Source organism: Ctenopharyngodon idella, chromosome 12 (assembly GCF_019924925.1).
Source record: "Ctenopharyngodon idella isolate HZGC_01 chromosome 12, HZGC01, whole genome shotgun sequence".
Lineage (NCBI taxonomy): Eukaryota > Metazoa > Chordata > Actinopteri > Cypriniformes > Xenocyprididae > Ctenopharyngodon > Ctenopharyngodon idella.
Genome location: NC_067231.1, coordinates 14002164 through 14029678, shown reverse-complemented (window position 1 = coordinate 14029678; position 27515 = coordinate 14002164). Strand labels below are relative to the sequence as shown.

Sequence of the window (27515 nt, the reverse complement as noted above, 5' to 3'; positions counted from 1 at the left end):
GGCTTAAAAACGAAAAAAAAAAAATAATTAATCGTTTCACTCCGAGCAGAATCGGTATTTTAACGTTTTTGTTCCAGCGTTCCTTCTGTATTATTAACGTTCCGAAACCGGTTTGTTTTGAAAAAATAACAGTTAATAATGTTATTAATAATAATAATAATATTTTTTAAAAGTATTTTTTCAAGATATTTTAAAATGTTTGCTGCATGGTTAAAAATACCGACGCTATTCCTGAGAGGAAAAAAGATATGTCGCGTATACGTCGCATTTTATTATTACATTCAGAAATAATGTAATTTATCGGTAAATAAAATAAAATGTTTACAATTAGCCTAGCCTATAGAAAATATATAGCCTAATATAATTATAATGTTTATAAGCATAAATTATGAACAAAACTGCCCTATTTTATTTTACCACAAATCCTCTAAAGTTAATTTAGGCTATACGTCAAGCCAAAACGAATTTGAAAAAAAATTCTCTTTTTTTAACGCCATTGCAGCTTCTATTACTATATTCAAGTCGAGAAACAGGTTTATTTATTAGAAATAAAACTAAACAAGATGCTAAACGAATTAATTTAAAGTGAATCTGAAGCCTACCTTTCTCATTCGGCACTGTTTCCATTTTCGAGACGAATGCTAAACTATTATTTATTGTAAGCTTTGTAGGCCTACTTCACGCACATTATCGACATCATCCTTCACATTACAGCACAGTCAGGTGGTGGTCACGGGTGGTAAACGGCAAATTGTATCACAGAATTGAACTGAGCAGTGTAACGTTTTATATCAAGTAAGCAATGCAAGAATTTGTGTGCGCGCGCGTGAGGCGCCGGCGCGACCACTGGATTTTTTTTCCTTCTAAGACAGTAAACTGTACTCCGTAATTTATGGTCATACAGGTAAAAGCAAGACATAATTCATACATTTACAAAAGACACTTAAATAAGGAAAACAAGCAGAATGTCTGTTTCCTTTCCTAGATCTTTGGAGAGTGCCACAATGAACCACTTTCGTTTTGTTAATCTGTAGACCTAATTATATAGTGAAATATCGCATAGCCTATAGGCCTAAATATTCCCTTTTATTGTATATGTGTTACGTAGGCCTATAGTTTTATTCTGTTTTCTCCGTTCACAGAAGCGCTGCATGTGCGTGATGACGTTGTGTGAACTTATGTTCTACTACTCTGCAATTTTCGCTGGTTTCAAAACACACAACAAGCTGCATATTAGCCTACTTGACATTAATTTTCACTTAAATGTAGGCCTAATGCTTGACGGTTGGTGACATCATCGGAAAAACTAATGCCAGGGCATTGCCATTGTGACTTACCTAACCTATGATGACTTGACAGCTGAGTGACTTGCATGGCATTTCACACACTGTAGAGCCTGAGCGCGGGCATTTCACACACTTTGGATGCATCAGCGTCACATTTGCATAGGCTGTGCTATTTGAATTTGTGATTGGTTGACTGCCAAATCAAAATATTAAATAGAATGAAAATATAACGTTATTAACCGGTTAATGGCCATTTCAAATTAGCGTTTCTGTTCAGAACGATTAAATTTGATTTCGTTTCCATTTCTGGTTACGTTCCGGTCAAAATTTCGTTCATTTGCTGTTTTCGTTTTCGTTCCCTGAACCGGTAGACATTTCAAGCTTCTCCTTTCTGTGAGGGAAGTATACACTGAGTGTCTTTTTCATAATTTTACAAAGCACAATGTTTTGTTGTTATTGTGAGTGTACACAAATTTTGTATGACCAAAAATGATAGAGTATTTTAAGTTCTCGTTTGCGTTGGCACCTCCACCGACTTCAGAGGGTTCTTGGTGTTGATATTTGTAATTTTTTTCTTTCTGTTTGTTAAAAGACCATTTTTTTCAGACCCCTGGGCAGATGAAGTGATTTTAGCTACACTAAATGTCTTTTCTGTTGAGTTGTTCTCTAATTAGACTTTCCCCATGTGTTCTCTCCTTCCCTGTCTCTCTAAGAACTCAACGTGCCCTTGTCAACGTGTGGATCCCCTCTGTGTTCCTTCAAGGTCGGGCTGCCAACGCCTATCATGTATATCAGGTAGTTCATTTGATCAGAATTTAATCCACCCTGTACTACTGGAAAATGTATAATCTTTTTCTATCCATCTTTTTCATTACAGTATATAATGGAAATGCTCTATGATTGAGAACCACTGGCTTTGACATTTTAAGATAACAGTTTATTGGTGTAAGAATGAGTTTCGAAATCCTAACTGAAGTCGGAAATGATTAAGATCTTGTAATTTGTGAACATATTCTGCATTTAGTTATGTGAAGTGTGCACCAACCTGACAGCAAACAAAAACTTTGAAAATATAGAGTTTTGTGATATTACAATCGACTCTTCCAATGTTTACAATATCATGTTCAAATGCTTAGATTTACTGTGATGTCACAAAAGCAGAAACTGTGTTTCTGGGTTGTTCAGACAAGCAGCTTTTACTGTTAACAGTGTTGTAATGATTGGTTAAGCATTATATGATGCAATAATGTTAGTTAATGTTATATGTAGTTATTTTGAAATGATAGCTATGGTTTGTAGTGAGGTACTTAAATAGAAGAGTGCATCTGAAACAGAAGAGTTCTATACTTTTCTGCCTGAATGAGTATTTTGTAGTTTTGTAGTTCGGTCACATTTTTTATTGCATATAGGACTATGTTACAACAAATATTTCTTCCTGATTTAGATATTAACTAAAACAAGTAAAAAGTAAAAATTTTACATGTGCTAAAGTGAGTCGCCATTGGAAATACCACAGGAAAAGAGAAAAGACAGCATGTGAAAATGACCCCAATCCGAAGCACATTGTATCCTGCACAACAGGAATGTTGACATAGAGTATACAGGTGATATGATGATATGACACTTTGTAATGTTGCTATTTTCATACAGTAGTGACCCATGCACTTTCTATAACAGTACAGATTATCAGGAGACCCTCGTAAGTAGCAATAGTGCCCCCACATATTAGTTGATTTTGCTGAGTGAATTGGTTTTGACAGCGTTTTTCGATTTTCTCTGAGTGTTCCCTTGAGTCTGGCCTTGAAATGGGTCCCTATGGAAATGGATCCATTGCTTTTTCAAGGTAATGCTTTCCATTATTTTAGATTTAACCCAGTATATCAGGGCTTCTCATTTTCTGATATGATTGATGACTCTAGGCGGTGTGCTTCTCACGTGAGCACTAATGTGTTAATATGTTTTGGAAAATACCTGCATTAATTTCATCTTTCATGCAGAGAGATGTCCACTAGTGTCTGCACTAGACTACACTACACTTTCAAGAGCCCGTCATGATTTTTCTTAGTGGCCAGTTAGCCAGTGTTCAGAAAACTTCTAGTTAGGGTTTTATGATTGGAAGAGCACAGGGAAACTAGGCATTAACTAAATGTGTTTCTAGATTACAACGTGTTCTTCAAAAGTAACGAAAATATGCAGTTAAAGGGGTCAAGACAACCCTTAGCGCTGTTGTCAGGGGTCTGTTCATTACCCAAGTTTTTGGCACACAGAAAGAGAGAGGGCAGGGAAAAAATGAGATAGGGGAGAGAGAGAGAGTGTAAGCAAGTGCACCAAGGGGCCAAGGTTAACGTTTTAACCCCTGCTAATAGCTGCCATAACTACACACTCTGTGAGCTAATAGCATATTTTCTCCATTATATATATGTGTGTATTAAAAAATAACTAAATGTAAAAATGATTATATTATATTATATTATATAATTTGTAATTATTTGTATTTTACTGAATAAATATGCATGGCCATTAAAAATTTGGGGTCATTAAAGGGTTAGTTCACCCAAAAATGAAAATTCTGTCATTAATTACTCACCCTCATGTCATTCCAAACCCATAAGACCTTCGTTTATCTTTGGAACACAAATTAAGATATTTTTGATGAAATCCGAGAGCTCTCTGACCCCCCTCCCCCCATAGACAGCAATTTAATTACCACTGTCAAGGCCCAGAAAGATACTAAAGACATCATTAAAATAGTCCACGTGACTACAGTGATTCAACCTTAATGTTATGAAGTGACGAGAATACGTTTTGTACATAAAAACAAAACAAAAATAACGACTTTATTCAACAATCTCTTCTCTTCCATGTCAGTCTCCTGTTGACGTAGGCGACTCATTATTGGGTGGCTCCTGCGTCAGCATCACACGCATGCGTCGTGCTGTTCACGTGTACACTGTAAAAAAGAATTGTTGGTTTAACTTAAAAAAGTAAGTTACCTGGTTGCCTTAAAATTTTGAGTTCATTGAAATTAAAAATTTGAGTTAATACAATGAAGGTGATTGATTTAATCAACAGGAACTCAAAATATTATGTTATCTGAACCACGTTCATTATCTAAGTTGATTTGACAAAGCAAAAAATGTTGTGATAACAAATCATGAAAATAATTTTTTACAGTGTACAACGTCAGCCAATACTGAGCCGGCGTTCTGACGTAAACACAGAAGAACTGGACTGTGCGTTCTCTGTCAACTGCATAGGAGACTGACATGGAAGAGAAGAAATTGTTGAATAAAGTCGTTATTTTTGTTTTGTTTTGTTTTTGCGCACAAAAACTTACGGGTTTGGAATGACATGAGGGTGAGTAATTAATGACATAATTTTCATTTTTGGGTGAACTAACTATTTAGTGAGGCTACATTTATTTGATGAAAAATACAGTAAAACATTATTACTCCAGTCTTCATTATCACCAGATCCTTCAGAAATCATTCTATGATGCTGATTTGGTGCTTATAAAAATTTTTTTTATTAGTATCAATGTTAAAAACAGTTGTGCTGCTTAATACTTTTCTGGAAACGTGATATTTTTACATAAATGTAAGTTGTTGATTTTTTTTTTTTTTTTTTTTAACAGAAAGTTCAAAACAAAAGCCTTTATATGAAAAAGAAATTATATATATAACTAATAATATATAATTACAACTACATAATTACAAATACTTAAATATTAATTACTGTTTATAATAGCTGGACAATATATAGTAACTTCACGCTATCCTTATATGTTTAGGTCTGCTGTTGACATAAATTAATCAAATGTCTTTGTTACAGCCCACAGCAGTGTTTGTTGGTTAAAAGGCTACAAATTAACACTCTATGACCTCTAAGAACTGAACCATATATTTATAAATATGCTTATGAAGCCGTTCAACATGCTAATTTTCCTTCTAAAAGTGGAAAAAGTACAGAGTGTGATGCATCTCCATGTGAATCCATTGCAATAGATTCTCAAAATTCATTGAACATCAGCATAGATGACTGCATTCTGATCTATATTGAGTGACTGTATAATTTGGCAAAAAAAAAAAAAAAAATCAAAAAGTAATCTGGCTCCTGAATGTTTCATTTTATGAGTCAGTGGCTCCAAAGTCAATTTTTTTTAGTCTGGAGTCCTGAATCAGCCATCTCCTGGCAGCAGATTATGGCACATTACCACCACCGTCCAAAATTGCAGCTACTCCATTTCCCACTTTTGTGTTTCTGCCTCTCGTCTGTGCTTTGAAATTACACTCTATAAAATAAATCAGAGTGCCGTTGAATTCCATAGAAAGAAAGTAATTGATCTTCAGTAATATTACCAAAGCTTTGTTTTGTTGTGAAGAATTCTACCTTCTCCGTTTCATGTCACATAATGAAAAAATATAACAGCTGCCTAAAACAACTCATTCCCGCTTATGCAATTTCGCTGGAAAGGGTTATTAAAAAAGCGGATTTAATGACTGTTATAATGTGGATTTACAAGGGCTGTGTCATTCTGGTGTTTTCCTCTATTTTAGTGCAAATGTTCTTGGCGATATCTTGCAGAAATGGCCTGTATTCTGTGTACAGTTGTGCCCGTGGATCTATGTGTGATCTGTGGTCTCATTCTCAAGTGTTAATGGTGCTGCTCTGCCTTTGTAAATGTCCGCCGTAAATCAGAGTTGCTGTGGTGATGGTGTCTTATTAAGAGATTTTATATGGTGGCAGCAATCGCAGCTCTCATCCGTGGTCATGCAGCTAACAGAATACACCTTTCTCTCTTTTCATCACCCTGTTCTTTTCTCCTTATCCTTCCCTCATTTCTCCTTTATTCAACAACATCAGAGGTGGAGAAGAAAGGACTGCAACCTCGCATTACTCCATACATACACGGTTGGCGGTACGGTGGTGGTGGTGGTTGGAGGTGTGTTTCCAGACTGACAAATTACTAGCTATGTTTCCTTCCGAAGTTGTGAATTTACTTGTGCGCAAAATTGGAATATTGCATAAAACATTAACGAATAAAGCAGCATTTCCATCCAGTGAGCTGAAGAGAACAAAATCGTCACTTCCTAATAAACTGGCGCTAAATATGAGAAGGATATAAGAAAAATGGAAGTTACTGCAGTAGGAGAAGGCACTGTATATAATCATTTTCATATATTATAAATTACTTGCGCCTCAGAGCACGCTGACGAAACGCAATAAACCGGGTCATGTTATCTTGCGTTCGGAGGTAGATGCCTGCTGTTTGGGAACGCAGTCGTGTAAGACAGTTCTGAGAGGTAATTATACCGAACCGCTTTGATGACACACTATGCTCAGGCATTTCAGAATGACCAAAACAGGATTTCAGATGCTGTGCAACAAGGTTTGTCCACTGGTAGGTACAGTTATGCCACCCCATCGCAAAGTCACTTGTCTTTTTATGATGTGCATCGATTATTTTTTTCCGATAAATGTGTTTCCATCGTAGTTTATGCGCATATATAAAAAAATTATCCGACTCAATTGAGCGCATAAATTTCTTATGTGCATTTTTAGAATTTATGCGCATCTTGGCGTTTTCATCCATCATTTTTTTGTGATATCCCAAAATGCGCATAAAAATAGGTGGATGGAAACATAGCTACTGTCAGCCAAAATGTCCATGAGCCAAAATATTTTGAGCAAACTATTAAACATTTCCCATGTGTTTTTATATGCAACATTATGAAATGAATGCATCAGTAAATTAATATATTATGAAATTCATACATAGGAACTATTTACCCTGAGCAGTGGTGGATCTTGGTATACGTGATATATGAGGTTGTGGGGTGGTGTGTGTAGATACTGCACTTATATTTGGGGTAGTTTCACCTCTCTGTTCTGCTCATCCCTCTTGTTGAAAATGAATCGTGACCTAGTAGGTAACTTTTTTTCATGCAGTTCCCTGTGCTGCCCCTCTCTCTATGGCTGCTATCTGTCTGCATAGCAACAGAATAAGTAATCTGTTCCTTAAAATCAGGGGTGTCCAAACTTTTTTTTAAGCGGGCCAGATTGGATGTTGTGGACACACCTGGGGGCATAATATATGGTAGCGCCGTACATGTATTATTAATAATATTACATGTTTTGTCTCTAAGAAATGCACATTTTAACAACCTCATTTTAAAGGGTAAAATTTAAATATTATTAATGAGTTAGAATTCTACTCTTATTAAAATTAACCATTGGCCTTCCATAGTATCATAGAGACATTATGTAGACATTAAAGGGTTAGTTCACCTAAAAATTAAAATTATGTCATTCATTACTCACCCTCATGTCATTCCACACCCGTAAGACCTTCGTTCACCTTCAGAACACAAATTAAGATATTTTTGATGAAATCCGATGGCTCAGTGAGGCCTTTATTGCCAGCAAGATAATTAACACTTTCAAATTTTCAGAAAGGTACTAAATACTTATTTAAAACAGTACATGTGACTGCAGTGGTTCAACCTTAATATTATAAAGTGACGAGAATACTTTTTGTGCACCACAAAAACAAAATAACGACTTTTCAACAATACCTAGTTGAATATCTAGCCGATTTCAAAACACTGCTTCGAAGCTTTACAAATCTTTTGTTTCGAATCAGTGGTTCGGATTGCGTATCAAACTGCCAAAGTCACGTGAACTATTGAAATTTCGAAACACTTAAGACGTAACGAAGCCTTGTTTACTGAAATCACGTGATTTTGGCGCTCCGATTGTTAAAAAGTCGTTATTTTGTTTTTTTGCCTCGCAAAAAAGTATTCTCGTCGCTTTATAACATTAAGGTTGAACCACTGTAGTCACATGATCTGTTTTAAATATGTCTTTAGTAGCTTTCTGGGCATCTCAAAGTGTTAATTATCTTGCTGGCAATGTAGGCCTCACTGAGCCATCGGATTTCATCAAAAATATCTTAATTTGTGTTCCGAAGATGAACGAAGGTCTTACGGGTGTGGAATGACATGAGTGAGCAATAAATTACATAATTTTCATTTTTGGGTGAACTAACCCTTTAATACATGTCTACATTAATAATATAATAAAATTAAATATGTATATCTTACATTTCTACCACAATACCACGTTTACAGTTAGTGTTACTACAGTAAGTCCACGGAAATGTTCGCGATTTGTAGATTCAAAAGTAGTCTATTCTAACTGGATCTTTAGGGCTCAATGTTCCTCCTGTTTTCCACGTCAATTTTGTTGAGGATGTCAACGTGGTTTCATCTGGCTTTAAACTAGTTTAAATCACTGAGAGATTTGTGGTTTGTATCGGAGTCCTCAGACGCTTTTCACTGGATCTCAAAGCGCTGTTTAGTGGTCGAGACTGGCCAGCGACTAAATGCATTTGTTCTGAGCTTGTGCGGCGCTGTCTTTTGTGCACCAATGGGCAGAGCTAATTAATGGTCCAAGTGGCGCTGTTTAGATTTGCCGTTTTTAAGATTTGGCGCTTTTAAGATTTGTTTTTATATGAAACATGAATGGCAGCTCTTATCAGTTATCAAATTGTTGTCACGGTTTATAGCTGCACCTGGCCTAAAATCTAGTGCTGTCACCCTGTGTTAACATTGTAACACTGAATATTTTGCATGGCAGGCCACATATAATTTATTGTAATAGACAAGCTGCGGGCTGTTTGAAATTCATCCCTGGGCCAGACTTTGGACACCCCTGATTAAAGGGATAGTTCACCCAAAAATGAAAATTATCCCATGATTTACTCACCCTCAAGCCATCCTAGGTGTATATGACTATCTTCTTTCAGAAGAACACAATCAGAGATATATTTAAAAATATTCTTAGTCCTCCAAGGTTTATAATGGTTGTGAATGGGTGACCACATTTTGAAGACAAAAAAAATGCATCCATCCATAAAAAATGAATCCATACGACTCCGGGGGTTAATAAAGGCCTTCTGAAGCGAATCGATGCGTTTGTGTAAGACAAATTTTAAAACTTTATAAAATAAAATAACGAGCTTCTGGCGTGACAGCCATACGCATTTGACGTACGTCCAAAAAGTGTTAACTTCCGCGATGTAGTACACAATGCCATGACGTTTTACACTACACCAAGACATGGACCATACCTGGACCACGCACACACACACACACACACACACACACACACACACACACACACACACACACACACACACACACACACACACACACACACACACACACACACACACACATACATACATACACATACATAAATATGTAATTTGATCAATACATGTATAACAAAGCTGTTAATTGCATGTTCATTCCACTTTAGCAGGGTTGCAGTTTGTTAAGATCATCCTGGCACCGATTTTAAGTGTAGACTGGCCTGACGCTCTCATGCCCTCAACAAAAGAACAGTGTTTTTGCCCTAAATACTTAAAAAAGGGCTAGAATAGCTTCCTTTGCAAGGCTTTCCTTGGTTTTGCTGTACTTTTTCCTGTTCCAGTGCTCTGGGTTTGCTCTTAGCTTTCTGAAGTGCACATATACAAGCACTGAACTCCTCAGTCAGAATTCAGTTTTTTAAAATGAGTTATTCCCTTTGATCAGCAAAACCAGCTCAGCCCACTGCCTCCCAACTCCGCAAAGTTCTTGTTTTTATGAACTAATGAGATTTGATAACTCTTGTGTTTTTTTTCTCTCCCTATTTCCATTCTGAATATTTCCTATAGCTAATGATTTTAACACAACCAAATGATGTGTCTGTACTCGTGTCTTCTAACGTGAATGCTCCACGGTAACTGAGCGTTGATATTATGTAAGTCCATCTTAAATGACTTCTCCAGTGAAATCATTGGATATGCACACATAAGTGACTATTGAATTAGTATAAATCTGCAGAAAAGTGGACATCTCCGTAATTCATGTCATGGCCTCTCCCCAGAGAGGATGTGGCAAAGACTCTAATATCAATATCACAGCCTCCAGTCGCTTGCCTATTAAAAGAGTCTCATTTAAACTGAAACTTGCCTGACTTAAAAAGGAAAATGACAGATGCTGCATGCATGAGCACGGCGCAGTGCGCAAAGCTGAACCCTGCATATGTATTTTGAAGGATATTACGCTGATTATAGTGTAATGATGATCAGGATGGTGAAGCCGGTGATTATGATTATAATGAGAATCACGATGACGGTTAGTAAGATAATGATTCTCATTGCAGTCAGATCATCGCCGGGCCGTTATTAATTGCAAAGTACTTCGCACGTCGACATTAAAAATTGCCCGCTGGCTATTGTGCCACTCTATTTGATTGAAATCTGGCAGGGAGGGCACTCATGGTGAATGGATCATTACTCGTTTTTCTTGGTCGTATCTTACGAGACATCTTTTTTTAGTACAGAAAAGTGTCTAGCCATTGTATTCATCCTGTTAGGCATTAAAATACCAGTTTTATTTCCATATCATCAATCATACAAAGAGGTTTCCAAGAGTTTGTCATGGGTTATGGCAGGTCGATTTTTGCCGTGGTGTTTCCTCATGTCTGAATATTTGATTATTAGGTTAACACCCGAGGAAGGGAGAAGGTGTGAGAGTGTATGTTTAACCTTTAGAATGGTGCTCGTTACAAAGCAGAACTGATCTCCTACTCATCCTCATTATGGTGGCTATGGAGCAGCACTCATGACTAATTCATACGGAGCGGACGGCTGGAGCTCACTGGGGCCAGAACCTCACTGAACGCTGGGTAGGCTCAATGACTTCATCATAGTTGACTGAGGAGACATGATGTCAGTTCCCTGAAACTCCCTTTCTCTGTTTCCCCTGCCTTTCTTTCCTCTGCTTTTCTCTCTTGGCTGCTCAAGTGGAGTTCCAAATCCTTTCACAAATATAATAAATTTGAGAGCAATATTGTGGCTATCAGTTTTCCATGGATGCTTGATTTGGGCCCCCGAGCAATATGTTTCACGTTGGTGAGTATTTCATTTCAAAATAGTAAGACTTGTCTGGATGGACCTTTTTATAGACTATATATTTATATGTTCTCTTAAACCAGCATTTCCCAGACCATTTTTTTGTCTTATGTAACCCCATATCCCAATCAATAAGGTTAAAGTACCTTTTCATCGACAATAAACCAGATGTGTTCCTTTTATATGATAGAAAAAGTAAGAAATATCACTGTAGATCATTTAGCTTGATTTAAATTGACCAAGTATTGTAGCGATTCACTAAAAGCAATCAATACTGTGGGTGAAAAACAGACTCGCCAATATGTAGCTTCCTCTACCTTATTATTGCTTGTTTGTCTATTACAAGTTTTGACAGTTTTGCATGCAGAAAGACCTGACAGCTAATTATTTATAAATGAAGTCCAGATTGGACATTTCACAAAAGTGATTCACAATTTGAGCGCCACTGAAGCCCAACAAGCATGACATGTAACCTACAAGTGAAACATGGCATTGTTTGGGAAGAGCATTGGAGACCAGTGACAGAAACATCTTTGTTGCACAAGTTTGGGAATGTGGGGAAAGTTGGGATATTGCATTATTGCAGATTTGCGTTGAGATTAGTGTTTGCATTCTTTCTGTGTTTGAGATATAGAATCTGCATTTGTCATATTTACAGTAAACTACATCTTGTCTCTGTGCTTCTGTTGGCTGAGACACAAACCACTATCAAAAAATTTTATTGTTTTTAAACGTCTCAATTATTTTCAAGATGTGACATATCTTGAATGACATGAATATGGAATGTATATATGTATGTGTGTATATAAGGGGTGTAACGGTCACAGTTCGGTTCATGCAGTTAGACGACGAATACAGTCAGTCATAGGCGATCCACACTCCAATCCAGAAGGGGGCGTGCACGGTAATGCAACGCTGTTTGCTAACTGCCACAACAGGAAAAGTAACAATACTATTGTAAAATATTAAAACAATTTAAAATAACTCTTTTCTATTTTAATATATTTTAAAATGCAAATTTTTTCTGTGATAGCAAAGCTGAATTTTCAGCAGCCATTACTCCAGAACCAGAAATACTTCAGAACTCTTCAGTGTCACAGAAATCATTCTGAAATGCTGATTTGGTGCTCAAGAAACATTTCTGTTTATCATCAATGTTGAAAACAGTTGTGCTGCTTAATATTTTTGTGGAAACTGTGATACTTTTTTTAAGGATTTATATGAAAGCATTTATATGAAATGTAAATCTTCTGTAACATTATACATGTCTTTACTGTTAATCAATTTAATGTATCCTTGCATAATAAAAGTATTAATTTCTTAAAAAAAAAAAAAAAAAAAATCTTACTGACCCCAAACTTTTAAATGGTAGTGTATATACATTTTGAATATACAAATATCCTTGTAGTATTTATAGAACATTTGTCCCCTGTAGAATTGGGCATTTAAAAGGCAATTCAGCCAAAGTTAAATGGACAAGAATCTAAATGATTTTTGGCTGTGCTGGACTTGAGCGTTTTGTGTGTTGGCTTGAGCTCATACTGGTCCAGATTGCATCTTTATGGTTATCACACTCTCTTAACCTTTAAGGCAGTGCACCCAGAGCAGATTGCCTATAAACTGGGATGGGGCTTAGGAAATAGAGTGAGAGATCCATATGAGACTCATAGTAGCATATCGGGAGCCAACTAATTTAGGAAAATAAAACAGGCAATATCAACAGGTGAAATAGCCTGTCTGCATTTCTCACTGAAAGAATCTGCAAGAATGGGCTACATGCTCAGTGTTGGTCCAGATTTTTGATAGTGGTAGAAAGTTCTTCCCTAATTGAGCACTTGCTTGTTGCTGTAATATAACCTTGTTTCTTACTTTAGTGGCTGTCAGCTAGTTTTGTTTCATGACCAAGATTGTACATTGGACTGACAAGTTGTTATTATACAAGTAAACATTTAATCATTGACATGTATTAATATTACCAGGAAACTAATGGAAAAATGAAAGATTGTGGTTTCTAGTATTTGGAGTTTTTTATGCTTTTCATGCTTTCTGAAGCCAGTTATGGACTAAATTTGGGTAGCTTAGAGTTTGATTCGGACTATGACCTTTGACATCAACATCATTTTTCATCTCCTTGGGTAGTTGATTAGGGTGGGTACTTTGCTGGGATATCCATGGATGATCATATGGTTAGTTGCAGTTTATTGTTTGCATTTAGCCTTGGTTTTGTTTTCGCTTTTGCTGTCCAATCAGAACAGACCCGTGACCCACTGATTGTGAACCACTGCCTAATTTCCACTATTCCCCATTTTTCTTATTGTATTATTTTACATTTCCTTGTAAATCAAGCTGCAATCAGTTTCAATCACACCTGTAGTCAACATCTTACTGGAGCTTGAGCATTAATTGCCCTCCTCACATGCTGCCGTGTGATCGCACTAACCCAGACTAACAGTATTTATGGGCCCATCTGCCGCTGTCTCCTCAGTCCTGCCTGCATCGCTCCCTCACGCCTACGCTGGCTCTCGGCATTGTTTGACTTGACCCACGGTGGCCAGAATTTTAGAGGGCTTCACGCCTCAAATCTTATACCAAATGAGATCGATGTATGCTGGACCGAAAGGTCAGGCTAAGGATGGCACACCAGCTCCATGTCTAGATTATTTTTGCCTTTTGACAATTTTATTCTGTTTTTTTTTAAGCAGCCTTCAGCTGTTAGTGGCTGTTGTTTTGATTATTTTTCAAGGTGACGGATAAGGTCAGATACAGATAATTCATGGTATTACTGTTATCACAACAATAAAATCATATTGCATTTACTTGATCAAAAATACAATAAAATAATAACAGTAATACTGTGAAATATTATTACAATTTAAAATATGTTTTTCATTTCACTATATTTTAAAATGTAATTTATTTCTGTGATGGCAAAAAAAATGATATACCATAATAATGAGCATTTAAAATATAAAGTGCTCAAGCGCATACATAAAGCTTGATGCAGCAACACCGGCAAACACTGCAATATTTTTTTTGAGATCAGAATGCAAACAAAATAAATAACTTATAGTATAAATAACTGCCTTATCTTAAAAAACAATATTTAAGGTTTTTTTTTTTCAAAATGTAGGACATAAATATAAAATTATAAACAAACAAATAAATAAATATGGTAGCACTTTATTTTACAGTCCTGTTCCCCATGTACATACTATGTACTTATTATAGTAATTGTAATAACTGTGTAATAACTAGGTACTAACCCTGAACCTACCCCTAAACCTAACCTTAACCCCTGTACTTACCTTATATTACAGTACTTACTAAGGTAAGTACACTGTAAGTACACGTAAGTGCACGTACTGTAAAATAAATTGCAACCATAAATACATAGCAAAATGAAACTGTTAAAAAAGTAAAATTAGTTTAAACAATCAGTCTGATGGACAATACCCTTGACATTGAATAAAAACAATTTTTATGAGGTCAAAACACATACAAAATAAATATACATTATAAAAATGAATAAATAAAATGTATAGTAGCAAACTGAAACACTACAATATGGGCAATTAGGCTATACCTAACTCACCATCACTTTTTCCCCACCTACTGATCTCAGTTTTCGCATATTATGAGAAAGGAACACAAGTTTGTCCACGTTGTCGGAGAGAAGTGAGCTCCGTGTGTTACTTATAATGAAGCCGTAACACCAGCCTTTGAGAAGATATGCTCCAATGGCATAGATGGGAAAATTAAGTTTAACTTGTTGTGCAGTAAGCGCTGTACTAATTTAGCTTCTCCACACAAACACTTGGATATGCGCATAATATTAGCGCACATTTATCTATGAAAACGTTAGCTCAAACGGCCATGTAAAGTGTTTAAATAAGTCATGTTTGAGGTGGCATGTCAGCAGTCATTCTTTACCCTCTTGAAATGTTCCCGCACTTTGGATTTTCTTTCCATCATATTACCGCATGGAACAGCCGTGTTAACGATCTGTCACTGTGTGACTTCTCCTGTGGAGTTTTTTTTTTTTTTTTTTGCGACTATAACCGACTAATTAAAATTTAGTCGACCAAGCTTCTTCTCGTCGACTAATGTTTTTTAGTGGGCAGCCCTAATATTTTTGAGGAAACCATGATACATTTTTTTTTTTTTTAGGATACTTAGATGAATGAACTTTGAAATGGAAATCCTTTGCAATATAATAGAAGTTTTTACTGTCTGTCACGATCACTGTCTGTTCCTGTCAGTTCCTGGACTCCACTTCCCATAATCCTCCCTTCCAATCACATGCACCAATCACCAATCGCCACACACACCTGCAGATCATTACCTGGACTATTTAAGACACACACACACACACACCCTTTGCGAAGTCTTGATTTGCCGAGGTGATCATTTCTGAGCGTTTTTCTGTGGACTGTTTATCTGTTACCGATTGGACTGTTTATTCCCTGCGACCCTTTGCTGCCTACCCTGATCTTTGCCTGTTTCCTGGACTGTGATTGTTTGCTGCCTGCCCTGATCCTTGCCTGTACCCTGACTCTGTTTGTCTGCCGCCTGCCCCGACCATTGCCTGTTACTGTTTATGCCTCTGCCTTTGCCCTGTCTACTCTGTAAGTACTTTTAATAAACTAGCTGCAAATGGATCCACATTCTGTCGATCCATCATTACAGAAGACTTCGCCAACACATGGATCCAGCGGCTTTCCTGAAGAACAATGGCCCGGTAGGAACATCGCACAATTGTTATTAGGACTCACGCAGGGCACACGATCGATAGAGGATTATATCACAGAATATTTGAACATTGCTTATTGGTCAGATCTGCCGGACTGCGTGCTCATAGACTTTTTCTGTGAGGGCATCAATCAGCCACTTAAAAAACAACTCATTCGTGAGGGACCCCGTTCATCTTTAAGTCTGTTTTTGGATTATGCTTTATTGACTGTTGGCTCTCCATTTACTGTGGGTGTCGTGGAGAAATGCGACACTTCATCCATTCACGTAATGGCCGCCGCGCCAGATGACGCTCACAAAATGGCGGCCACCATAATAACAACACCAAGTCAAGTCAGCGCTGATTATCCTGAACCAAGTCAAGTCACAGTTGACCTCCGTGAGCCAAGTCACGTCTCCTCTGATCTTCCAGAACAACGTCATGTCCCCGCTGTTCTTCTAGAGTCACGTTACGTCTCTGGATCTGTTTGGGAGCAGGGTGGGTTGCGTTCCAGTGTGGCTGATCCACCGCTGACTTCAGCACGAGCGGCTGGCATTCCTAAGCCTCCGCCGGCCGCTTCGCACTCAAGCCCGCTGGCCGCTACGCCCTCAAGCTCGTCGGTTGCAACGCCCTCAAGCTCGCCGGTTGCTACGCCCTCAAGCTCGCCGGTTGCGACGCCCTCAAGCTCGCCGGTTGCGACGCCCTCAAGCTCGCCGGTTGCGACGCCCTCAAGCTCGCCGGTTGCGACGCCCTCAAGCTCGCCGGTTGCGACGCCCTCAAGCTCGCCGGTTGCGACGCCCTCAAGCTCGCCGGTTGCGACGCCCTCAAGCTCGCCGGTTGCGACGCCCTCAAGCTCGCCGGTTGCGACGCACTCAAACTCTCGGGATGCTATGGACAAGATGGCTGCTTTGCCAGTGCCCACGGGCAAGATGGCCGCCCCGCCAGTGTCTGGGAACATAGGGGTCGTCCCAGCCAGTGAGTCCGCTCCACCCCGTGAGCCCGCTGCAGCGCCCACCGAGGAGGTAGGCACAGAGCCACCGCCTCAACCATTCAAACGGAGGAGGAGGAGGAAGAAGGCTTCCTCCAGCCCTCAAGGCCCGGAGGCCGTCCCAGAGCCCGCTGTAGGCCCGGAGGCCGTCCCAGAGCCCGCTGTAGGCCCGGAGGCCGTCCCAGAGCCCGCTGTAGGCCCGGAGGCCGTCCCAGAGCCCGCTGTAGGCCCGGAGGCCGTCCCAGAGCCCGTTGTAAGCCCGGAGGCCGTCCCAGAGCGGTCCGCTGCCGTCCCAGAGCAGCCCGCTCTTCCTGATACGGCCACGGAGGCCGTCGCCGAGCTCCTCGCCCTGCCGGCGCCACCCGAGCTCCTCGCCCTGCCGGCGCCACCCGAGCTCCTCGCCCTGCCGGCGCCACCCGAGCTCCTCGCCCTGCCGGCGCCACCCGAGCTCCTCGCCCTGCCGGCGCCACCCGAGCTCCTTACCCACGAAACCGCCACGGCCTCCGTTGAATTCCCCAAGAACTTTTTGGGGGGGGGCCATATACCTGAGGGTGGGGAGCTTGTGGGTGGGGACCCTGCACGGCCGCGATCATCAGCGGCCTCCGAATTGCTTGAGCTTGCGGGTGGGGACCTTACACGCCCACGGTCTTCAACCGCCTGTGAACTGCTGTGGCCGGCTACGGACCCTGACCTGCCGTGGGCGCCCAAGCTACCTGACCTACCGTGGCCGCCTAAGCCACCTGACCTGCCGTGGTTGCCCAAGCCACCTGACCGGCCGTGGCTGCCCGTGGCACCTGACCGGCCGTGGCTGCCCGTGGCACCTGACCGGCCGTGGCTGCCCGTGGCACCTGACCCGCCGTGGCTGCCCGTGGCACCTGACCCGCCGTGGCTGCCCGTGGCACCTGACCCGCCGTGGCTGCCCGTGGCACCTGACCCGCCGTGGCTGCCCGAGTTCCTGGACCTGCATTGGAGACCCCGTTCCCGTCTGCCAACAGGTCTCCAATGTACCCACCCCCCCTCCCTATCTGTGCCATTTACGCCGCGAGGACGCGCCTTCCGGAAGGGGGGCGTTATGTCACGATCACTGTCTGTTCCTGTCAGTTCCTGGACTCCACTTCCCATAATCCTCCCTTCCAATCACATGCACCAATCACCAATCGCCACACACACCTGCAGATCATTACCTGGACTATTTAAGACACACACACACACACACCCTTTGCGAAGTCTTGATTTGCCGAGGTGATCATTTCTGAGCGTTTTTCTGTGGACTGTTTATCTGTTACCGATTGGACTGTTTATTCCCTGCGACCCTTTGCTGCCTACCCTGATCTTTGCCTGTTTCCTGGACTGTGATTGTTTGCTGCCTGCCCTGATCCTTGCCTGTACCCTGACTCTGTTTGTCTGCCGCCTGCCCCGACCATTGCCTGTTACTGTTTATGCCTCTGCCTTTGCCCTGTCTACTCTGTAAGTACTTTTAATAAACTAGCTGCAAATGGATCCACATTCTGTCGATCCATCATTACACTGTCACTTTTGATCAATTTAATGTGTATGAATTTCTTAAAAAAAACAAAACAAAAAAAAAAAACAGCAGTGTATTATTAGGTATAATATAACATTAAAGGGGGGGTATAATGCTATTTCATGTATTCTGACTTATTTAGTTCTAGTTCAGTTCTACGCTGGATTTACAGATCATTTGAAACTGAAAGATGGAGCGGTCACAGCGATTATGACGATGTGTGAATCCTCATGTTCTGTTGTTAATGCTGCTATTTGCGCAATCAGAACTAACCCCCTGAAAAACTAATTTTGGTATTTTTAATGGGTCACAGACACTTATCCATTCTAATTTAATTTAACATAATCGTGCCTGCTAATGGTTAATGATTGGTTAACGAGCATTGGTTGTCGGTCACGAAAAAAACCCTATATTAACATCCCTACGTGTAACCATTTTTTACCACAAGTGCGAACAGAGCTTAACTCTTATTTTGAGGTTCTTGAATGTCATCTGGAAGGATGATGGTTACGCTTTGAACATGTCTTGCACACACACACCTGCTTGCACTTTGCACACAGGTGACAGATGTTGCAGCTGAATGTTCCTAATGAAAAACTCTCTTCTCACTCTCTCCTTATTGCTCCCTCTCCTCCTTTCCTTCCTCTCTTCATTTCTCTCTCTGGCTCTGTCATTCCTTTTACACCATGACTCTGGCACAGCAATCTTCCAAATGGATTCTATTTTCTGCCTAATTTGGCAAATGTTTTGTCTCAGTAGAACTGGAGTGTAGAGTGAACTTGGGGGTGGGTGTCAAATTGTAGGGCCGTGTACCATGATGAGTGTGCTTTCCAGAATCAGTGCTCAAACTGTATAAATAGATTTTACTGGTGAATGGAGTTATTTAAGATATGCTACTTAGTGTAACCTGGTTTTGGACACAGCATCAGGATTCTGTCCAGTATAATGTAACAGTTGGTTCCGGTCCTCTTTTGGCATGTTTGGCCCTGTTGGACTTTTAGAACGTCTCAAAATGTTCTTTTTTTACACTCTCAGTATTTTATTTAATTTGTCCACTAATAGTGGACTAACAGTGGAGTTACATGCATCACCATTTTTTTTTAGATTTTTTCAAATAATTAAAATTCCAACCACAGTGTCATTGCTGCCACATTTCACATTATTTATTGTTTTTAATAGCATTCTGTGATGGAAACGACTTTTTTATTTTTATAATTGCTGACTCTATTTATGCATTTTATGTACCCTAAATACATATTTTTGGCTTGAGTTCGCAAAATTATAGCTTGATTGGAAATGATGCACAGTAAACACAAGTCATACTTATCTTGATTAATCTTCAAAACTTTATTAGGGGCACAGTTTGTTGTGTATACATAGTCATATGCTTTTGATCTGATAGAACTGGAATGCAAGGTTATGAGATGTATTATGTGAATGCTTGGTTAAAGAGATGTGTCTTTAATCTAGATTTAAACTGGAGAGTGTGTCTGAGCCCAAAACATGATCAGGAAGGCTATTCCAGCATTTAGGAGCCAAATGTGAAAACGCTCCCCCTCCTTTAGTGGAATTATATGTCCTTGGTAATACCAAAAGTCCAGATTTTTTTTTACCTTAAAGAGCATGATGGATTGTAGAGCAATAGAAGATCGGTTAAATACACAGGAGCTGAAGCATTTAGGGCCTTATAGGTTAGTAGCATCACAGATCCCACTAGATCCCACTCACAGCCTTGCTGTTGTACTGAATATCTGTTGCTTTTGTAGAAAACCTTAATTGGCCTCCCAACATTCCTTGTTGTCCCACCCTAAAGATGACTTATGCCTGTGGCTGATTCACAGCTGCACCAATATTAAATACAACAGCACATTCGCTCCTGTGATATTGCTTAACTATCAGTTAGATATGTGTAGAGGCCAGTTAGAGGAGCATCATGGACGGCAAGTTTGAAGCTAGTTGATGGAAAATGGGTGAAATGAACCCTGCGGGTGGTTTGTGCATTTCCATTTTTGCACAAAATATCCCTTATTGAGCAAATTAGAATAATGCATATAATTCTAGGATTGACTAAAAGACAAATCTCTCCGGGGAGCCCTCAGCGGGAAAAGACCTCGGCACTCCGGCAGGCAGTGATTTGTGCACTGACAACTGTAGTTAAGCTGAATGGCTCAGTAGAGAGTGTATGGAGTCTCTAAAGGTAGAAAGAGGGTGCTGCTCACTCCGTGAGATGAGGGGGAGGCCACCTTATATGATTCCACTGGAAATCGAAGGGGTCAAACCACAGCTTTTACCACAGCTGGGCACCTCAAATTAGACATGCTTCCAAACCAACATTAATTCCCTGCATTTCATCTTCAGATTGCATGCTTGCCCACTGCTAAAGCACTGACAAATATGGTGTGGGGTATCTGAGCTGAAACAAAGATGTGTTTTTATGTTTGTGTGTCAGTGGTAAATCGCCACAAAATGCCTTTTCTCAGCATCTCGTCACATCTCTGTAAGGAACACTTCTTCTCTCAATATGGATATAATGAGATATTGTAAATGCTTTTATAGCTGGGCTAAATATTAGCATCCTCCCCCAGGCTGACATTTGCTTTTTGTATGAATCATACACTGGCTGCTCTTTTATTTCTCCTTTCATTGTTTCTCAAAAAAGATAAAGGGACTTTTCCATTGTACTGTCCATAGGTGATACAAATCTGCAAATGTACACAAGTCTAATAGACATTTCCTCCATATTACACACCAGTGCCCAAATGAATAGACCAATGACTTACTGTGACAGTCGCAAATTGTTATAAATCATCCATACTGCTATTACAGTACTAGATTAAAGGGATAGTTCACCCAAAAATGAAAATTATCCCATGATTTACTCACCCTCAAGCCATCCTAGGGTGTATATGACTATCCTCTTTTAGATGAACACAATCAGAGATATATTTAAAAATATCCTTAGTCCTCCAAGGTTTATAATGATTGTGAATGGGGGGCCGCGTTTTGAAGCCAAAAATAATGCATCCATCCATAAAAAAAGTAATCCATACGACTCCAGTGGGTTAATAAAGGTCTTCTGAAGCGAAGCGATGCGTTTTTGTGAGAAAAATATCCATATTTAAAACTTTATAAATTCAAATAACTAGCTTCCGGCGGACGACCGTACGCAGAATGCGCAAGTCGATTCGCGACGGAAGAGTATCCTTTGACCTGACACACAACGTAATGACGAACGCGGAGGCACAGAGCAAAACAAATCACCGGTCATGGATTATAAGCCTAAAACGATAATTTTTAAAGAGAAATGTCAGAGGATTTCGATATAAGAGAAGAGGAGCTTAAATTTGTTGCCCAGCCCTATTTGTTTGAACCACGAGAGGCATCTAAGCTTACAATACTCCTACATCCTGCGTCATATATCGCATCAGAGGATTACAAAAAGCATCGCTTCACTTCAGAAGGCCTTTATTAATCCCCTGGAGTCATATGGATTACTTTTTTTTATGGATGGATGCATTATTTTTGCCTTCAAAATGCAGCCCCCCATTCACAACCATCCTAAACCTTGGAGGACTAAGGATATTTTTAAATATCCAATCTCCGATTGTGTTCGTCTAAAAGAAGATAGTCATATACACCTAGGATGGCTTGAGGGTGAGTAAATCATGGGATAATTTTCATTTTTGGGTGAACTATCCCTTTAATTATAGCAGATTAATGTAGTCATTTTTAATTTTCCCATATTTCCTATTTACTTTATATTATTTTTTTGACTGGGAGTTCCTATGCGGCAAACGCAACCACATATCAACACCCTAGCAACTGCATGGCAATGTAATAACACTAGCCAGCACCTTTGAGCAGTGTGCTTGCAATGTCGGCATGAAATGGAAGATGCGATAGTCTTTTCTTCCCTGTTGTGACGTATATCTATGTGAAACAGCTTCTCAAACAAGAAAAAATGTAGGACGGGACTTTGTCCATCTGGAATTGATTGGAATGTTGTGGTTTGCTATTGCTGTGATCTCATGTGATTGACAGGTTGTCCCGCCCACATCATGTGCAAGGATAAATTGTTTAAAATAAGCACTGCAGTATTCCATAAAAAATAAGAATTGTCAATTTTGATTTCATGGTGACATTTAACGGCTCAGAACATCTTAACAACCACTCAGAACATCGTAGCAACTGTATAACAAAAGCCTGGAAATGGCCCACTTGAGTATCACGTCAGAGTTTGCCTCTCACTTTTTCTTAACATCTATTAAAATCTAGATTGCAATTAATGAATGAATATTAACCATTGAGAGTGAACTGCAGGTGAAATTCAATTAAAAATTTCTCAACACTTGCCACATTTATTTTTGAGGATGTTGTTTTGCTTGATTGGGCTAATTCCAGAATTTCTTGACATGTTGCCATGAGCTTTAATTTTAATTATGGTTGGTTTTATTTTTGTCAAGAAAGAGTTTTCAGTGAGAGCTGGATTTCCTCAAACACTTTTTTATAGAATTAATTTGCGATTATTGAGGGGGAAGTGATTGCTCTTTAGAGGATGATTTGTTGCCATAAATATGTATGCTAATGAGACCGCCTCTATGGGATTATGATAGCTTTAATACACCGTCAGTTTGTCATTTTGATTTCCTTTAGTTAAGGCCATAAAACCTCTCTTGTGTGTACGTGTATGTGTGGCTCAATGTGTTCATCATTCTGTGTGTCTTAATATGATTGTGGCAGCTTCTTTAAAATATCTTCCTGATTAATATGTTTAGAGAATTTCAAGGTTTAATCATAAATAAGATTTGCATAAAGCAGTTGCTATCAAGCTAATTTGTAAAGAGAATTATATTAAACTTTATAAGCATCAACATCCTATGAACGCACCAAACCAGACTGAACTCAAACAAAGCACAAGCTATTAAAGATAATGGCTATGAGTGAAACTGTAATGGCCTGCTGCTTGTGACTAAGCCTTATTTGTTATTCTGCTCACTCTCATCTTCAGCACCCAAGACCTGCTAATCTGATTTTTACAGTCATTCCGCTTTTCACATGTCTGTTCTCCCAGTGCACTATGGGACAGAGCAGCGACCCTTTATTTATTGTTCTGGATCATGGATCGCATGGATTGTTTTTCATTAACCTGTTTAGCTATGTGTGGTCTTAGCATGACCCAAAAAACAAAATCGTTGTTAATTAACACGTAACGAATGAACTCTCGTTTGTATCGATTATACAGCAATGACACATTAACTGGATAAAAAATGACAGTAAAGACATTGATAATATACTTTGTCACTGTTACTATTGTTACAGGCTGTAAGCTGTTGCATGAACAGGACAGTTCGAAAGTTACATTGTAGAAATTTGCAATAGACTGTAGAACACAGCTACTAAGACAGGAAAAAACGGAAGGCCATTTGTGTTGTTTTGACATCTAGTTTGCATGCATGATATTTTTCAGGTGGTGATTGCACTGACACTGTGTCAGCAGTAGTCTCAGAACAGCCTGAGTTTGACACTGTCAGTGTGGCCTCGCAGGTGCTAACGTGCTGTCAGAATCTAACCTCTCATGAGATCCTGTTACTAAAGCCAGACGTACAGAGTCTCTACTCTGCATCCCCGGTGGACTCGCTGCTGTCTGTTCAAGAGACTTAAGTGTGCCGCTTCTCTGTGATCAGAGGTCTTGCTTGGGTAAATCGAGCCAGGCTCCTCTGTCCTGCTCTGAAGGAGAAAGCGAGGCGTGAAAATAGCATCCCTCTCCTCATATCTCCCTCCTCTTCCTTGTGTTGTTGTCCCTGCAATGCACTTTTACACAGACACTTGTGTCTGACTGACTACGGCACCATGGGAGGTCTGGTTTATCACAGATGCAGATAATAATGAGGCTAACAAGAGCAAAATATCACATCAGATACTCATCACTCTAACCAGTGACATTTTATCTTTTCAGGTGTACATTCGAATTCTGGACAATGAGTGGAATGTGTACCGGCGCTATGCTGAGTTCAGGACGCTGCACAATTACCTGCGGCCGCAATTCCCACAAGTCGACACGTTCAATTTCCCACCTAAAAAAGCCATCGGCAACAAGGTATGTACAGCAATTGTTCTCTAAAATGGCAGGTTCTTTTTCTTTTAGTTTTTCACATGCTGCTATTGCTTGACTCAACTTAAAACATTTATTTTATAAATTTATATTACCATTTATTTTTCCATTTATTGTATATTTATTTAATTAATTTATCATACAAACATTTATTTATCTATTATAAATTTATTTAATTATTTATTTTTATCTTTCTTTCTTTATTTACATACTGCAACAGGGCTGTGCACCATTCAGAGTTGAATTGACAGTTCCTCAATTTTAGTTGACCTTGAACTGAGGTAAAAAAGAGAAAATTCAGTTTGAATTTAAATGAGAAAGTCAAATGAAAATACACTGAAATTCAATAGAAATTTCTATAATTGCTATACTTTGAATTTTAACTCTTTCCCCACTATTGACTGAATTTTACGTCTTTTATGAGACAATGCTTCCCGCCAATCAGTGTGTTTACATCCAACCTCATAATGCAAATATAATGGGATTTTAGCAATATTGCGATTAAACTTTACATTATATAAACGCAATACTTCAATCAAATGAATGCGATTAAGCTCATAATCGTAGTAACCATAATCACATTAAACTACACTGAACAAAATTATAAGCGCAACACTTTTGTTTTTGCCCCCATTTTTCATGAGCTGAACTCAAAGATCTAAGATCTATGTACACAAAAGGCTTATTTCTCTCAAATATTGTTCACAAATCTGTTTTGCACACCTGTGCAATAATCATGCTGTCTAATCAGCATCTTGATGTGCCACACCTGTGAGGTGGATGGATTATCACGGCAAAGAAGAAGTGCTCACTAACACAGATTTAGACAGATTTGTGAACAATATTTGAGAGAAATAGGCCTTTTGTGTACATAGAAAAAGTCTTAGATCTTTGAGTTCAGCTCATGAAAAATGGGGGCAAAAACAAAAGTGTTGCGTTTATAATTTTGTTCAGTGTTTGTTTTGTTAATCGCAATAAACAGGCATGTTAACACCTTAATCGCCTTTTCCGCTCTGACCAATGTGTGCAAGTCCCCGGACATACACGGATGCTGTGTGTCGTTCACATAACTTCATGAATGAACTCCGTGACATTATTCTGAAGTTTTCTCTTCACCAAATCTCTAAACTCTGTCAACACTACTCGCTGGGCAGTCTCTGCTCGGTATCTTCATCAAGACGGCACGAAAAACGCAACGGAAGCGTAGGCAAACCCAGCATTGCGACATTCATCACAGTGGCGTATAATATCTAGTGTAATCAGAGTAATGAAAATTGCATGTAAACTGGAGTGATTAGTTCTGCTCGTATCATGTAAACATCTTACTGCGATTAAGACCTTACTCTGATTATGAGAAATAATCGCATTATTGGTGCACATGTAAACGTAGTCAATGACGTAATTTTCAGTAGCCCCTCACTGCAGAACACACGAGATCCAGAGAGCGGAGACGGGGAGGTTTGGGGCTGTGTGAAGTGGGAGGAGTTGGATCCAGATCCAGGGGGTGGAGATGGGTAGGTTTATATCCAGGGGGCGGAGACGGGTAGGTTTAATGCTATGTGAAGTGGGAAGAGATCCAACCCCGCCCACTGGATCTTGTGTTCTGCAGTGAGGACCATCTCGGAATTTTCCATCTTTCTGTGCTTTTACACTTTTTATTCCGCATCTTCTGAAAGAGTAGGGAAGCTCCAGATCAAAACACAGGAAAAAAAGGAGCAGAAACAAGTGTTAAAAGCATTGCTTATGCATGTTGTAGTCTTTTGGGGAAAAAACTTGATCTTTTTGTTCCAAATGTTGCTTTTTTATTAAAAAACTTTCAATTGTAAAAAAAAAAAAAAAAAAAAAAAAAAAAAGGCGGCTGCATGAAGGTAGAATACTTTTTTTTTTTTTTTTTTTTTTTTAAAGCTGAGATTCTTTCTTTTGATATATTGCATGTTCAGATATTCTTACAACAAAATATTCTGTGCCATGAAAGTTTTGTGAAAATTATTAAAAATTCTGGCAGTGGCTGGCAACCTTAAAAAAAAAAAAAAAAAAGGTGGTGGGGAAAGAGTTAATGACGTTTTTTGTGTGAAAGTTTAACAATCTTCCATTTCCAATTCCATCCAAATTCACACTTATGAATCCATTTCTTAAATTTAGAATTTTGCACAACCCCGTACTGCAAAGACAACTGCATCTAAAGCAGCAAGACAAGGTGCATTTACACAGACTTTTTAATCCGACATAAATGTATTTTCAAAGGAATCACAGTTGTGGGAAACAATGTATCACACACTTGAAAGTTGATTTTTGATTCCGTGCACAGCCGGCAGAAAACATTGGCAACAGCAAAGTTTGTAGGCCGCCACATTTAAACTTTTTAAATGACAGTAATCCAGAAATATGAGAAGAAAACATCTCAGCACAGCAAAAAAAAAAAAAAAAAAAAAGGTACAAAATAAAGGGAATGCTATAGCAAAGAGAGCTAGAGCCAAAAAACACTTTCCATCAGCGCCACTGTCACCACCTGCTACTACCCAACACTAGTAGCCGGGGCCTCAGTTTTGTGGGTTTTTTCACAAAGGTAGTTTTTCAATAAAAATATTGCAGAGTGATGTTTTGAAATCTGCAGAAGATTTTTAGAAGTTGCAATGTTGTAATCTACAATTTTCGACTACTACTTTAGCACTACCTGGTTTGTTCTCTGACAGAGTTTTGGTGGCCATTTTTTGTATCTTCAGTAACTTCAGTTCTATCACGAGTAATCTTGCTGCTTTGGGGAGTGTTGTCACTTTTTTCCTAGCCTTTCATCTACAAGGCTGCTGTGCGGCATGTATAAGGGTCGAGATTGCTGTGTCATGTGGTCCTGCCCTCTGCTCCAGTGTCCAATCAGCATCATCAGCGGGGCAGCACTGTATGCGTTAATGAGGAT

The 27515-nt window shown here is 39.3% G+C and overlaps 2 protein-coding genes across 5 annotated transcripts in view; one reads left to right on the top strand and one right to left on the bottom strand.

Annotated features, from left to right (window-relative positions):
- snx29 (sorting nexin 29) overlaps positions 1 to 27515 on the top strand; it is a 136047-nt gene that overhangs the window by 78882 nt on the left and 29650 nt on the right. For both annotated transcript variants that reach the window (XM_051915579.1, XM_051915580.1), the window contains exons 18-19: positions 2000 to 2081; positions 24446 to 24586. In XM_051915579.1, coding sequence (XP_051771539.1) covers positions 2000 to 2081; positions 24446 to 24586 — 223 coding nt within the window. The remainder of the gene's footprint in view (positions 1 to 1999; positions 2082 to 24445; positions 24587 to 27515) is intronic.
- LOC127524181 (uncharacterized PE-PGRS family protein PE_PGRS10-like) lies at positions 14763 to 18910 on the bottom strand. 3 transcript variants are annotated; one of them, XM_051915590.1, is made up of 2 exons: positions 17867 to 18910; positions 14763 to 17758 (listed from the first exon to the last, which is right to left on the bottom strand). In XM_051915590.1, exons 1-2 carry the CDS (start codon positions 18084 to 18086, stop codon positions 17067 to 17069), a joined length of 912 nt encoding a protein of 303 aa, XP_051771550.1. In that variant the 5' UTR covers positions 18087 to 18910; the 3' UTR covers positions 14763 to 17066. The 3 variants fall into 3 exon arrangements, with proteins under 3 accessions (XP_051771550.1, XP_051771549.1, XP_051771548.1); XM_051915589.1 differs by having other exon boundaries at positions 14764 to 17758; positions 17840 to 18910; XM_051915588.1 differs by having other exon boundaries at positions 14767 to 17758; positions 17813 to 18910.

Bases quoted from the DNA above. Each gene is read 5' to 3' on its own strand.
- LOC127524181 (XM_051915588.1), bottom strand. From the start codon at position 18,086: ATGGGAAGTGGAGTCCAGGAACTGACAGGAACAGACAGTGATCGTGAC. The intron at 17,759-17,812 runs GTGCCACGGGCA...ACGGCCGGTCAG, and splicing joins GGGCAGCCACGGCGGGTCAG to GTGCCACGGGCAGCCACGGC.